This window comes from Rhinolophus sinicus, chromosome 14 (assembly GCF_057876585.1).
Source record: "Rhinolophus sinicus isolate RSI-liver-muscle chromosome 14, RSI-T2T, whole genome shotgun sequence".
NCBI lineage: Eukaryota > Metazoa > Chordata > Mammalia > Chiroptera > Rhinolophidae > Rhinolophus > Rhinolophus sinicus.
The window spans coordinates 4,955,462-4,970,803 of NC_142514.1; the positions used below are offsets into that span (position 1 = coordinate 4,955,462).

The 15,342-nt window shown below is 41.2% G+C and overlaps 1 protein-coding gene across 21 annotated transcripts in view; it reads left to right on the plus strand.

The window, feature by feature from the left end:
• The window catches only part of CAMTA1 (calmodulin binding transcription activator 1), an 814,545-nt gene that overhangs the window by 797,888 nt on the left and 1,315 nt on the right, over positions 1-15,342 (plus strand). For 4 of the 21 annotated variants that reach the window (XM_088790087.1, XM_088790093.1, XM_074334138.2 and 1 more), the window contains 3 exons: positions 456-476; positions 1,894-2,087; positions 2,672-2,746. In XM_088790087.1, the coding sequence (XP_088646213.1) occupies positions 456-476; positions 1,894-2,087; positions 2,672-2,746 (290 nt within the window). Of the gene's footprint in view, positions 1-455; positions 477-1,893; positions 2,088-2,671; positions 2,747-5,784; positions 5,816-7,378; positions 7,652-10,606; positions 10,926-15,342 lie in introns of those variants that run through there. The other 17 variants (XM_088790090.1, XM_088790094.1, XM_074334146.2 and 14 more) reach the window with 12 other exon arrangements.

Below are 15,342 nucleotides of genomic sequence, written 5' to 3' on the forward strand. Positions count from 1 at the left end.
CTGAGCGGGGGCGGGGCATCTTCAGTTTATAGCCAGTTGAGTTCAGGATCCCAGAAAATGAAGGTTTATTGTGTAAACGCTGACACCACGGTTCCTGAAGCTCGGCAGCGGGGAGAGCAGCTCTGCGCTCTGGCCTCTGTTTGGTTAGCACAAGCCATACACAGAATCAGAGTTTCAAGTCCGTGATTATAACAGGTATTTATTTCAAAATATGAGGTATTTTAAATCCCACCCCTCCCCCCCAAAGAAGTATTGTCTATGAGCAGTAAGACGGAAGGCATTCTTCCATGAAATATTGATAAATATTAAGACAAATATTTTGTTAGGTGGAAGGCATTCATGTAGCCAGGTTGCCTCTCTTTTGTTGGTGGTGGGAGTTTTATTGGTTCTGGTGCTTAATTTCTTTCTATTCGGCAATCTAACGTTAATCTTGTATTTTCTGTTTCTCCCCCAAGCTGACATGGATAGCCTTGAAGGTAATGATACACCCAAGTCCTCTCACAAGCCATTCCACCAGAGTCACAAACTTCACACCCATTACCAGCTACAAGAAGGGGCCCTTCAGAGGGCAGGCTCATGCCACAGGCACAGTCCCCTTGCCAGGCCACCTAACCACAGTGCATCTGTCCTCTGGGGACCGTGAGGTTATTCATTGGAGTGCGTTTTGACATTAATGATAATTGGACATTTTTTCGGCCAGTGTCGGTCTAAAGAATCCATCCAAGCCGACCTGAGCCCAGTGGGCCACTAAGTAAATTCCCCTTTTCCCATGTGCTTCCCTGTGGCCGGGCAGGTTCTGAGCGGGCAGTGCTCAGGCCATGGTGTTGGAAACCGCAGGCCTCTGTAGGATGCAGTGTTTTTGTCTTGAAAGACTTTCGGACAAATGACAACGGGAAGCAGATCAGATCAGACTGCAGAGGATGCTTGTAGAAGGGTCCTATGTCTTAAACCTTCTGAGAGGCCAGTCCCTCCCCCCATCCTGCCTCATATCTGCACAGGTGTATGTCCTCGGTGTTCTGAGGGCTATTTTTCCCCACGATGGTAAGTTGCCGCCTTGTAAGCAGGGTGCTTCCTGGTCCCGAGTCATACTCTCTGATTTCATTAGCAATGCGGACGTAGCTGTTCAATATGGAGCGTTCTGCATTGTGAGTGTCTAGAGACTGAAGTGGAAGAGAACTCACTGTCCATGCCGTCACCCCTCATTTGGCGAGTTCTGCTGCTGCCTGGGCGGAGGGCTGTGTGCTGGCTGGCTGCTGAGCTGTCCCTGGTTCTGGGACAGTTTTCCGGGTCCCATGGCTTCACTCCCATGTTGGTCCTATGAGTGTGAATCTTTTGCAGGTTAAAATGGCTTAAAGGTGTCAGCGTTTCATGATAAGCCTTGTATTTGGGACCTTGTAACTCAGAAATTTGTTACATGGAATGGTAGTTAGGCGTCAGAAGCTGACTGCTAAGTACCCTTGTGTACGCGTACGGTGGGGACCCGGAGGCGTAAAAAAGGGTGAAGTAAACATGTTTCGAAATTGGATAGTAATATTCAGCTCAAACATTTAAAATTTTACTTTTTGTATCTGTTTTTAAGATTCCTAAATGTCTATGTGGATTGCTATTAATTCTTTTTTCTCAAGGAGGACAATATATTTTGATGTTTTGTTGTGGGGGGGAAGCACATTTAAAACAATACATAGTCTGAAGGTGACCCTTAAAGTAATGCTTTGCATGTTGGGAAGGTAGGTGTGAAGCTTCCCAGTTTGCCTCTTTGGTGATTAAAGCCCCAACAGACTGGTGATAAAGGGGCAAAGTAACGTCTCTTCTTCCCGGCCCTGAGGAGCTCAGAGGACGCACAGGCTGGTGTGGCTCCTGCTGTTACTGTGCTGCTTCTTGTCTCCCCTGCAGTATGCACTTTATAAAAAGATGACACAGGCTGCCATCCTTATCCAGAGCAAATTCCGAAGTTACTACGAACAAAAGAAGTTCCAGCAGAGCCGCCGTGCTGCCGTGCTGATCCAGAAGTATTACCGCAGTTACAAGAAGTGTGGCAGGAGGCGGCAGGCACGCCGGACGGCCGTCATCGTTCAGCAGAAGCTCAGGTGGGTTGGGAAGGTTCCTGGAGGTAGAGCTGTCTAGGGAAGGGAACCCTGACTTGGTTGAAAGAATTGCCCGGTGCTGGTGTTAGGGTCTGTGCCAGGACGAAAGCATTTGGCAGTGAGTCCTGTCCAGACCATTCCAGTCGTCGTGACTTTGTAGAGTTATGCCTGTTGTTCATCTAATTTTATCCGTGGAGCTCATTCTCTCTCCACCCCCCCATACAAGGATTTTGATGTCACCGCCCAGTTTCAACTTCTGTCAGAATTTGGCAGGACCCAAGTTGCTGCTCAGAAAGGCGGCACTCTGTTTGCAGCAGTCTACATGCCCGCCTTACTCCATGGCAGACTCGGGAGGAGCAGAGTTAAGCGACTCCCCTTGAGGGAGTGTCATACAAACATTTAGCACAACTGCACTGACACAAGAAGTTTAGGAAATAGTAGGCCAACGAGCACCAAAGCCAGGCCGGTCAACTTCTGCACTAAGAAAGCCTCTGTAAGGCCAGGAGGCCTTTCTCTACCAAGCGAGCTTGTAAAGAGTCGTGAAAGAGCAGGGACGTGACATCTGATTTTCAATGTTTATTTTCCAGGAGCAGTTTGCTAACCAAAAAGCAGGACCAAGCTGCTCGAAAAATAATGAGGTTTCTACGACGCTGTCGCCACAGGTACATAAACTTGCCCATCTATACATTTTAGTCATCACGAGTAATAAACACCCTAATCCTCTGACCCACTCATTAACTCCTAGCGAGGCTAACCCCCAACAAACACTCTAACTAAGGACTGAGTCGCTGCCATTGGAATGCTGGAAGCTGTTCGGGAGTATCTGGGTGTGTTTGAACCGTGGCAGTCCTGCCACCGGTTTCCTGCTTTAATTCGGGGGTAAGGACAGCTTCCCTGGGCAAGCTTTTCATTCCACGTTTCTCTTTAACTGATTATTTCTATGTCCCATTGCAGTGTGTTCTTCCCTCTAAACCCTCACTATGCTAATAGGTGTCCAAACAGGAAATAAACCATTTCTATTCTCCAGGAAAGGCCAGAAAACCACTCATTCCCGCCCAGTTTTCTGATGTGGGATTTCTGCTAAGTAGCTGGTGCCCTCTGCTGGACATGTACTAGCCAGCAGGCTCTATGGAAAGACCCACTAAAGCTCATCTGTAATGAGAACAGGAGAAACTGCGAGAAAGCGTACACACACCTGACAGGAGAGGCCCGTTTTCAATTAGAAGGAGGTGGGTTCCTGAGACCCCAGCATTCCACGGAGACAGCCTCTTCCCGTGGGGCCAAGCTACAGGACTTGATCTCTGTTCCCTCAAATTGGACCTTTCTTTGTGAAGACTAGGTTCTTTCCTTAGGTTTTGGGGGGGGCTGGTGAAGTGTTTTGTTTTCTTTCTTTAGGTTAATAGTCTGGTCCGAGCCGCGTTGACATGACTCCCCATGTGGTCTTGTGTCTCCTGCATCCGGGGAGCCGTGCAGTCCACAGAACCCAACTTTAATTAAAGCTCACTCCTTAATATCTTATTTCCCCTTCCGGTTTAATTGTACCAGAAGCCCTAGTGTTCAGATCCAATTCGACTCCTCAGAGGTTTCATTTTACGTTGGTTTTTCTGATTCCTAAAACTATCTGCTTGCTAACTTTGACAATATTTTGACTTTGAGACTTAACGGGCTAACTGGGTACAAGTACTTGAATTAGCAAAAGAACTCATTTACATGACAATAGAAGGGACCATGCACAGAACCACACACAAACAATAATAAAAACTTGAATAAACAGCACGTTCTTTAGGGTAATCCTTGGTATTCTCTAGCTAGAATGCTATGAGCAGCTAGTATACACTTTCTGTGCCTCAGCCACCCATCTGATCCCGACCAGGGAGTGGCTGGGGACTCTCCCAGATTAGCTAACCAATGAGAGGCAGTATCTCTGAAACAGGAAGGAAGCCTCCTTGGGAAATGCTTATCAAAGTATGGGGTAATGGCTGTGACATAATGAAATGAACTCTACAGGCCTTACCAAAGTCAGCCTCTTTTCTTTATTATTCAGACATACCTGTGACTTAGTATTAGAGTTCTTGCATCCAATTAAATAGAGTCATTTGTTTTGTTTCTGTCATGAAACGATCAAAGACCGACCTAGGCCATTTTCGGATGTTCTCATGTACTCACCCTCCCTTCTTCCCTTTTCCTCTCCTACCTGTGAAATGAAAAACCCAAGAAGACTCTCTCCAGCACTGTTGAGGCTGTAGTTGATACTTCCCTGACAGATGTTATTTTCAAGAAAATTACTTTTACATTCCTCTTCCACTTCAAACAAACCGAAATGTTCACAAGTTTAATTTTCCTTGTTTCTTCTGTCTTATCCTTAAGCTTTGAAAATAAGGATAGGTGATGCAACCTTGGTGATTATGAGCAAAATTACATAAAATGCCATGCTCATTTTCTTTCTTTCTTTTTTTTTTTTTTTTTTGCCAAAGCAGTGCCATGTGTTTTTATTGGGTGAGTTGGGAGGGTAAGATAGTCAAAATTCAAAAAAAAAACACTATGTTGTAAGAATTATGCTTAGAAACTATCTTGCCAATTCACATAATAGCCCTTTTAGGTATTAATTATTCCCATTTTGGAAACAAAGAAACTACAGTTAAGCAAAGATGACTAAGATATGCTCCCTGCCATCATGGGAGCCTAACATCTTAGCACGATCCATCTACAGATGAATTAAAAACAGAAGTGTACCACTGGAATGCAATAGAGAACACTCGGTACAGAAGCAGCCTGGGCAACTTTGCAACTTTACCTCATTGTTTTAAATGCTATAGAGCTGCTATAGTCTGAATGATTGTGTCTCCCCTGCCCCCCCCCCCGCCAAAAAAAGATATTTAAACAAAAGAAATGCATAAAAAGCTACCTCCCAATGTGGGCTGAAAAAGGAGTCCTTTCACTCGTGGTTTTAGAGTTCTTTTTTGTAAACTAGTAGAGAAGAATTTCATGAAGATTTTACCTTTCTTAGGTTCCTACTTTAGTGATAACCTCATAAGGGTAACAAGAAAGTTTGTTATGAAGAGAATATTGGATTATGGACTCTGAATTTCTGTTCATTATTTGGGAGTAAATAAAGACCTTACTGGCCCTTTTTGTAACTTGCCCTTTTGTAGTTCAGATTTTAGAAAAACGTGCCTGCAAATTCTAACCACCTCTGTATACTGACTGTATAAGGTCAGTATTCACTTCCCATCCCTATGTATTCAATTAAGGAGCTTGAAGAAATCCTGAAAACGTATCCTGGAAATTTGGACTCATATTTTCCCTAGGATGAGTATAACCCTGTTTTCAGTCAGCGTTTACTGGATATTAAGAGAAATTGTCATGTGGATTGTCCTTTAGAAGCATTCAAATAGAAAACTTGATCTGACACCCTCTTAGAAAAAGGGAAGTAGGTAGTGGCTTCAGGAATCAATGAGAGGGGTCTCGTTTCTTAAGGATCTGCTAGGTCACACGACCCCTAACATTTTTAGACTCAAGAGTAAGTTGGTGCATTTTCTACCTGCTCATCACACATATCCCACCACCACCACCACTCTTTTTTCTTTCCATAAAAGGAACCACTTGATACTCTTTTTCGGTTGAAATAAAGCTATTGATAAGATTTCTGTTGTGACCCTCACATGCTAATAGCTCTTTGGTATTGTTTTACTGTCTAAAGCCCCCTGGTGGACCATAGGCTGTACAAAAGGGTGAGTTTAGCTGCCTGCTAGCCAGTTTATCTTCCATTTTCAATATTTTGCTTTTTGCTTGCTTGCATGGGGCTGCAGCCTAGGTATGCCAGTAAGTTTCACATCCATTTTGAATGAAATACGATACAAGTCAAACTAACCCTAATTACTAACATTGCTACTTGATACAACCCGAAAACAGTCACATGCAATAGCTGTACAAATGCATGAGGAGTGAAAGGGAGGACCTTCTGGAACCGCGAAGGGCATGCTGAGAACTCGGTGGGAGAGGCCTTCAGTGTAAAACGATGGCTGGGGGTCCAGGGCAAAGCTCAATATGGCTGCCCTGTAAGAAGACGTTAAGCAGGTGGTGGGTTGTGGTTCAGGTCATTTGCCAGATGAAATTTTCTCCTCTGCTGTGTCCAAATTTCTAAAGCAAGAAGGCTCACTAGTTGATACGGGCCGTTTTTTTTTGGTTTGTTTTTTTTGGTTTGTTTTTTAACCTATTTCTTATTTAGAATCACTGTGTCCCCATTACCCTGTCCCTGTAGTTTTATTTTCTAAAAGGCCCTTTCCCGCGTGCACTGAGGTAAGTCAGTACACACAGTTGCCCTTTCAGAATCAACCCAGGACATTCACTGAAAGAGTGAGCCAGCCTGACTCCCAGCATTTAATGGCAAGGCTGAATAAAGACAAATAAAGAGAATGTGGTATGAAGTGTCTTACATCTGTATATTCCGTATTGCAGTTAAGAGGAGATGTTCCCATAGAATATGTATTTTAAAGAAATGGTAATGAACAGGTGTTCAGTAGACACTGCTAGTGGTCTTGAGGTTTTAGAATATGATGCTGACCTGTAAGTATGCACGAGGGGGTGAACCCTGCCAGGTGCGACTTTAACACGTCTTAAGTTATAGTGAAGGATTAAGCGACAGAAAACTGTTTTAAAAACCAGGAATAGAATGCAGCACAATCAGACTTGAGTTTAGATTAATTTGACAATTTTATCCTATAGATAGTCCCAAAAGAAGACGCATTTAAAATATAACATGGGGGTTCTCTCTTTCAACTCAGCCACATTCAGCGCCTTCCCTTCTCAACCTGACACTAATACTTTATATCATCATTTGTAAGACTTCTAAGAAAAGATCATACTTCCAAAAATCTAAAACTTCTAATGTTTCTGGAGATATAATTTCCCACCTAATTACATGTATGTTGATGTTAATATTTATTCATTATATTTGAAGCCAAGGGTTGGCAAACTTTTTCTTAAAAGGCCATACAGTCTGAGTCATAACCACTCAGTCCTGCCACTATAGCGTGAAAGCAGCCATAGACGGAACATAAACAAATGTTTGTGGCTGTGTTCTAATAAAACTTTATTCACACAAATACGCATTAGGCTGGATTTGGCCCACAGGCCGTCGTTTGCCAACATATGATAGGAATATTGAGTTTTTATAAGTTCTTCCTAAATCAAGACCTTATTCCTATAAAAGATTTAAAATCGCACCTAGTTAAAACCATGGATGATGGCTGAAAGAGAAAGATGTTTAAAAAATAAATAAATGTTCATTGCAGCTTGACTTACGGTGACCAAGACATGGAAACAACCAAAGTGTCATTCAATAAATGAATGGATAAAGAAGTTGTGGTACATATACACAATGGAATACTACTCGGCCATAAGAAAAGATGAAATAGTATCATTTGTGACAACATGGATGGATCTTGAAATTATAATGCTAAGGAGATAAGTCAGACAAGAAAAAGTAGTGAACTATATGATTTCACTGTTACGTGGTATATAAAACTGAAAACAACAAAAGAACAAGACAAATGAAGAAACAAAAACTCATAGACACAGACAATAGTTTAGTGGTTACCAGAGGGTAAGCGGGGCGAGGGGTGGTAGATGCGGGTAAAGGGAAATATATGGTGATGGAAGGAGAACTGACTCTGGGTGGTGAACACACAATGTGAGATATAGATGATGTATCACAGAATTGTACACCCGAAATCTATGTAACTTTACTAATTGTCACCCCAATAAACTTTAAATAAATAAATAAAAATAAAGCAGCTATACTTATTTGTAAATTTAACTAGTTAGTTCCCTTTAGAATTAGGCAAGTCACAACTGAAATAGTTCAGGTCCCATGTGGTAGAGCTGTCTCAGAGATGTCTGTGAAATACAGGAGAAAAACTGAACAAAAATCTCCATTTCTCTTTTTATTTCCCCTCACTGTTGGCATACATAAGTAATATTTCTGTCCACTTAAAAATAATTCCAAGAGAACAGACGCATGCCCTGGTATCCAGTTTAACCAGTCGATAGGTGTAGTAGTATCTTGCATGTTATATGCAATTAATACAGTCTGCTGCAAGGAACCAACGTTTTAGTAAAAATGATCACTTACGCACTTTTGAAGCTTATTGGTTTAGAGTATGTTAATGATTATTTTTAAGACCACATTTTCTGAAGGTGCTTTTCAATGCCAACCAGAGTCCCTCCCTTCATTTCATAAGCGCCCACTGCATTCTGTGGTAAGCTCCTAAAATACCTCATGCCTGGAAAGTTGGCATTTCATTAACATCCCTTATGCCCCCAGGCTTTAGGGAGTTTGAAAGAGAGAAGCTGGGAAGCCTGATGGTTTCTGCTAATGTGATCATATTTATTGAGCTGTGAATTGAGGAGAAGCTTTTCTTTGGCTTTGTCTAATTACCAGTAATATCCCTCTCCCTCCTTGTACCACCAGAGAAGTCACAGTGACACTCCCTCTGATAGTCCCCAAGTTGTAATTTCCCTTGGGAGGCAGAGCGTTCTCTGCGGGACAACTTAGATTCGTGGCATTTACATCAAAAAAGATAAATACTAATTTAAAAAGCATACGTAAGACACTAAAGGTTTACACCTCAAAAGATAATATTTGAAAACTTAAAGAATTAAGTGTTATGGTACAGTGTTTGTAAAACACTCTTGGACCCCAAATCCTAGATTAATGAATCAGAAGGCTATCTTAAAAGGTAGGTGAGGGGCTGGCCCGGTGGCTCAGGCGGTTGGAGCTCCGTGCTCCTAACTCCGAAGGCTGCCGGTTCGATTCCCACATGGGCCAGTGGGCTCTCAACCACAAGGTTGCTGGTTCAACTCCTCAAGTCCCACAAGGGATGGTGGGCTCCGCCCCCTGCAACTAAGATTGAACACGGCGCCTTGAGCTGAGCTGCCTCCCAGATGGCTCAGTTGGTTGGAGCGCGTCCTCAACCACAAGGTTGCCGGTTTGACTCCCGCAAGGGATGGTGGGCTGTGCCCCCTGCAACTAGCAATGGGCAACTGGACCTGGAGCTGAGCTGTGCCCTCCACAACTAAGACTGAAAGGACAACAACTTGAAGCTGAACGGCACCCACCACAACTAAGACTGAAGGGACAACTTGACTTGAAAAAAAAGTCCTGGAAATACATACTGTTCCCCAATAAAGTCCTGTTCCCCATACCCAATAAAATCTTTAAAAAATAATAAAAAAATTTTAAAAATTAAAAAAGGTGATGTCAGAATTAGGACACAGTAGGCAACAACAACAACAAAAAAGTAGGTTAATTCCAACAGCAGAGCAATCAGAAAAGACCACGTTTTCAGTCTTCACTTGGGGAAGGCTAAGAAAAAGCTCCAGATACTCTTCCCTGAGTCCAGCGCTTTCACTTCAGGCTCTGCCCGATTCATCCAATAACTTAAAACGGAGTTTCCAAATTCTTGATACCATCATAGGGATGTGTCTGTCTTGGACGCAATAACTGTTTAAGATAAATTGTTATACATGGAGAGACATTTGGATCAGTAGTTTTAATTATTTTTCTCAGTTAACTTGACATACTCCATGTCACGTGTACATGCTGAAAACACTACTTCCAGCTGGATTTTCGGTCTATGTAACAGGATGTTATTCAGCTCTCTAGCAAAAAACCAAAATGCTTCCTATTAAAGGAAATAGTAAATAATTGAATTACATAACGATGTATCGTCAAGGTACCGACACTGAAAAGGACGATACCTCTTTTTCTAGTTAGAAAATGGCTTCCACTTCTCTTTTTCGGACAATTTCTTTTTTTGTAGGTATTGGAGTGTTTTCATAGATCAAAGAGCCCACTCTGAAAAGTAATTCCTACACAAATTATTTTCCTCCAAACTATTTGAGATAGTATTTCTGTGAGAGAGCTTTACAACCTGTAACAGTAACTACAGCTATTACGACAAACAGCAAGAATTCTGGTACTTAAATAGCCTATTTCTTGTAAATTACTGGCTCAGTTGCGCATGTCCAATAAAGGTGGGTGAAGCTATCCTACTGGAATAAAAGAACCCTAATTGGAGGAAGCAAAGAAAACAGTTCTTGGTCACAAATTTTTAAACAGCAGTTTCTGTATTTGAGAACTAGATTTCTAAACACATAACTTTCCCAGAGGCTACCAGTTACTTTGGTAAGTAGCGATCTCAGTCCTGAGTCTGGAGAGTAGCCCCATGGAATAGCTTCTGTGGCTCATTACCAAGTTCTGCTTACAGTTCTTGCTTTGTGACATACACTTTTATCTAAGGGACAGTTCTTTAGCAATGCCTGGGAAGTAACACCATTTAACTGAGAAAAGTAAGCGTGCTCTAGGTCAGCAGCTGTGATATCACACATCTTGCATTAAATTTGATAAGTGACAGTTTCCAAGGGCCCAGTATGTTCAATGAGTGAAAAATGAATGGGATGTGTCATCATGGATGTAATATAAATCTCCAAAGTAATTTTGTCTTACTTGCCTCTTTTAGGAAATGAATATTTTTGGAACACAGTGGTGTGTGTTAAATTGCAGACAACATGCTCTGTGTCATTCTTATTGGGCCTCTCTGTCTTTTTTGTTTTGCAATCCAAATGAGATTTCTGGAAAATGGCAAGATTTCTCTTTTCCTAAATCCCCCCACAAGCTATTGCAGCTCTCAGAGCAACAGGTAACTAACCAGAAAGCCACATCTGGCTGCCCTGTATATTTCTGACGTCCAGCATTGCGAGAATATACCTGCTGAATCCACTGACTCATGAAACATTTCTCTGGCTGAGCGTTACTGAGGAGATGTAATGAAACAGCTTTGCCTTACGCTTTACCCATGAGCCATTGTTTGCTACAAGTTTCCAAAGCAGGCCTACTTCATTTATTCATAAATTATCATTGGACGTCTGATGGGAATAAACCCTGTGGGCGTTTGCTGGCTTTCAGTGCTGTTGCTTATACATCACGTCAGAACATTATGATGCAACGTTTTTGTTTTTTTTAATTTGTCCTTTGTGGTTGAGAGTGCAACAGTATCCCAAAGGGGTGCTTATCTTCAGCCTAGTTGAATGGTCACAGGTGAATGTCTTGCTATCCTGTTACCTTAACTCCAGGCCAGTCATATGAGTATTATTTTCCAGGTTACTGGTAGGAGGTTCCAAAATGCAGTCCTTGCAGCTCTCAGAGTAGTAATAGCCTTGTACCTACAGAAGATCTAGTTTCTGTCCTGTATTAATTGTCTTTACAATCTCAGGGAAGACTGCTTTGCCTGTCTTCTGTGTAATGAAATTCAGAAGTAAGTGTAATTATAATGGGGTGTGTTTTTAGATAACCTGGACATTTTTAGGTTCAGTTCTTCCTTGGCACCAAATGAGTCTAAGTTCTAATTCCTTAAGAGAACCAAATCTCAGTAGCCCGTAGCTGAGTTTGTATACCATAACAACAGAAGTTTATGGAACATCTGCATTCTAAGTTCTATAGATGTGGTGACCATAGGTACTGGACTTTCAAGTATAATTGCAGTTTCAAAAATTCTGGTCTGTATTTACCAAGTTTGCATACTGAAAAATATGCTTACAATTCAGGGAATCTCAGTGAAGCCAGTTCAGTCAATTGATTTTGATTTCTCACATTGAATATATTTCCTCCACTGAATTTTTCACTTTTTTTGTGTCACATGAATACAACATTTGTAAGGCGTAATATAACAGGGACTAGGTAACATAAACTTTGTTTTTCAAAGAGTGACAAGCAGGGATAATAATTATTACATATGGAGCACATACCCATTGTGGCAAGTTGGAAGTACAAATTGGCAAGGAGAGTCACCCACCGATAATAACTGTTAAAACTTTCATTGGGTACCCTCCTTGTGCTCGATACATTTTTAGTTGACCTGTGCCTCTTAGCCATGAGTCATGTCTTGACTGAGACAAGGCAACCACAAATTGCTGTAACTATTTGAAACACTGATTTGAAACATCTGTTTCTTAGAATTTGTTAACAAAAATTCTATCGGGTTCTAAATCACTTCAGTAATAGAATTAACTGTTTTCTGTTTCTTTGGAGGCAGTATAACATTCAAACATTTTATTGACATTTGATTTAAAACAAAACAAAAATTTGGCACCTCTGTCTTAGCCTAATAATCTACCCTCAGATAACATTAAACTTCACTTACGAGTCCAGTAAGGCAGGTTGTAAAAGTCAAGTTCATCTAAACTTTCATCAGAGGTAAGTCAACATCAACATGCTCTGCAAACTGCAAATCGGAGAAGGAGGCTAAAAAGCTTGCATTTCCTTGATTCTTAGACCCATCTTTTCACAGTTCAAATCTGTGTTGAAAATTGATAAGTCCATTGTATGTGGGGGTGTTTTTTTCTCTAAAACATGGGAATAAAAACATAGCGTCAGGTCAAGGATGACATCCTAGAACTGAGAAACTAGGAAAGTTTTCAACAACATACTTATGCCATGGAAATTTTTTCAGAAGCATGTTTTCTAGCGAGTCTTTTGAAAAAAACAATAACTTAAACAAATTTTTGTTGTTGTTATCCTGAGATACTATTAGAGGCAGTAGCGTAAAGAGGTGGAGTCAGGTAACCTGGCTTCAAGTCCCGGCCCTGCTGTTAGCTGTGTGATTTGGAGCAGGCTGCTTAAGTCCCGTGAATCACAAATTTTAGATAATGGTGATGTCGTGAGGGCCGAAGAAGGTAACAAATATTAAGTAACCTGTACAGCTATTGGAACATAAGTGTTCTCTTCCTTTTTATCCTAATTCCTCCTTGAATGATTCTCTGTTAAAAAATAAAAAAAAAAGTACCTATGCTGTTTAACGCATTTGGATATCATTTTCTAATGCTAGGATAGGTACTGTGAAAACCTCCTCATGAAACTAAGAACTAAATTCTCCACTTTTGCACAGGAGTTATGAAAGCCTAGAAAATATATCCGAAAATTGCAGTGTCTCATTTTTCCGTCTCTGCGTGTGGACAGGCATCTCTTTATCTTAGCGGTGTGTGAGGCTTTTGCTAGGTTTATAGCAGAGTATTTACATGGTACCTTTAAAACCTTTTGAGAACTTAGTTGACTTTTGAATTCGTTCAGAAAGAAACTGCAAAACAAACTGCAAAAACACATGTGACCATTTATCTAAAAGAAAAATGTTTAAGTTCAGACCCATCGTGACCAGCTGATCAAAGATTCTCTGCTGTGAAACTAAAATATTTTTGGTTTATCATTCAGTCTCCTTTTATTTCATCTCAGTGATGAGCTTGGACTTTAAAAGCTTTCCCTGTTCACTCTATAAAAATTGCAAATGGGTATCTTGGTGTTTATGCTGTGAGATTTTGAGTGAAGAATTCTTCAAATTCTAGAAACTTTCCCAGTGGTGGAGTCACTGTTGCATATCTGTGAGTGAGTCCGGGACTAGTGCAGAAGTTAAATGCAGTGTTTCACGGAGCATGCACATTTGGCAGCAGTCAGCAGCGAGGTCTGCACCAGTGCAGAGACATTGCATGCCCAGAGGTCAAGGTGGCATCAGTGAATGCATGCCTTGCATTTTCCCCGCCGCAGAGCTGTCAGTATAGGTGCTGCATGTTTAAAAATTGAACACAGAATACGGCATGTTTCAATTTTTAAAAAGCCATTTTATCAAGTATGCATGTCCAAAAAGCAGGGACCTCTAACGATGCATAGTTTTGTACTGTAATAGCCAGATGACCCGGAAATTTCATAATCCATGGTATATTTAATTACAAAATTTAAAACGAAAGGATACCTGGCTCCGGTTACGAACATAGCAATGTATTCTAAGTGTACCTGTTAAGAAAGAACGATTTAACCATTTTGAAGATAACAGTTTGATCAAGCTGTGCTTGCTGAATTTTAGTAAGTAAACCAAACAAGCAAGTTTTCAAGCATTATAATTCATTTTAGTATTAATAATGATAAAAATGATAAAAGCTTTTTTTCTGAAAGCGAGGATCTTCTCTTTGAGGAGAGTATCAACTTTGCAGAATACTAAGAAACAGTTCTGCATGGAGGGGGTAAATATAATTGTTTTCTTAAATTGCTATTGTAGCACATGTGCCATTCCACTGAATCCCAGCCTACATAATACAGTGATAACTTATTACTGGTTTTTCAAAATGTTGTCTTCCCGCTCGAGTGTTATCAAGAAAGTAAACTAGTGTTTGTTTTCAAATAAAATTTAAATTGGTATAAGATAGAGGAAAGACCTTCCTCTTAGAGAATCAGAGAACTATATTTGGGAATTACTGACCTCTGTATGGGCCCATGTTAGAAAGACAGATCAGACATTTTCTTGTCATGCTGTTGAGCTAGAGTGTGTGTGTCCTGAGGAAGTGCTGCTACCCTGCAGCTAAAAGCACCTCTCACACCCACTGGGAAACAAATGTTATTATCTGGGACGCAGTACTGCAGACTCATGCAACATGCAGTGACTTCAGAAGTCAGACCCTAAAGGCCACTGGCATGTGATCATCCTGATATCAAGGCAAGGTCTTCATTATTTGTCAGTAAAGAGAAATATCTTTCTAGCTTACAGCCTCTTCCCTGGTACCCCATCTACATCAGGCGGCCACATGAAACCATCAGGGCACATGTTGGATAACTAGAACAAAGTACCTTATATGCAGTGCACCCATTGCTGTCCATCTGGGAGCACTGGGGGAAGTGACTTGAACATCTTTTAAAGCTACAGCGTGGACTGGGAGGAAAGGAAGGATTTGTGAAAATCCAAGACTCCACAATACCTGAGTGGAACCGTAGAGCTGTGCAGGTGTATGATCAGGTTCAAGAGGTCTAACAATCTTGAGTCTGTGAGCAAAGCAGAAAGGCCAAGTTCATTTCCTAGGTATATCCAAAGCCAAATAAATACGTGTTCAGTTTCCCTAACTTGCCTCAGACGGGATTACAAGGCATCACTGGTGGTCTGCAGGCTACAAAGAAAGTTATTTGAACAAGTAACATTTTCTAAGATGAGCATGTTATTGTTCCAGTTGATTTAATGCAGTCAGTTTCAGTTTTGCGTTGTGTTCAGAGCACGTGACAGTAGAGGGAGGTTCAGGAAGGGTCCTGTCTTCCTCTGAATATTTTCCCCAGCAGTTAAACAGGAGTTTCTTTGGCCATCAATCCTCAAAGGGTCTTGGTTTTGGTTTTTCACTACCAGAGGGGATGGTATTGTCCGTTCCTTTATTTGGTCACAGTTTCACT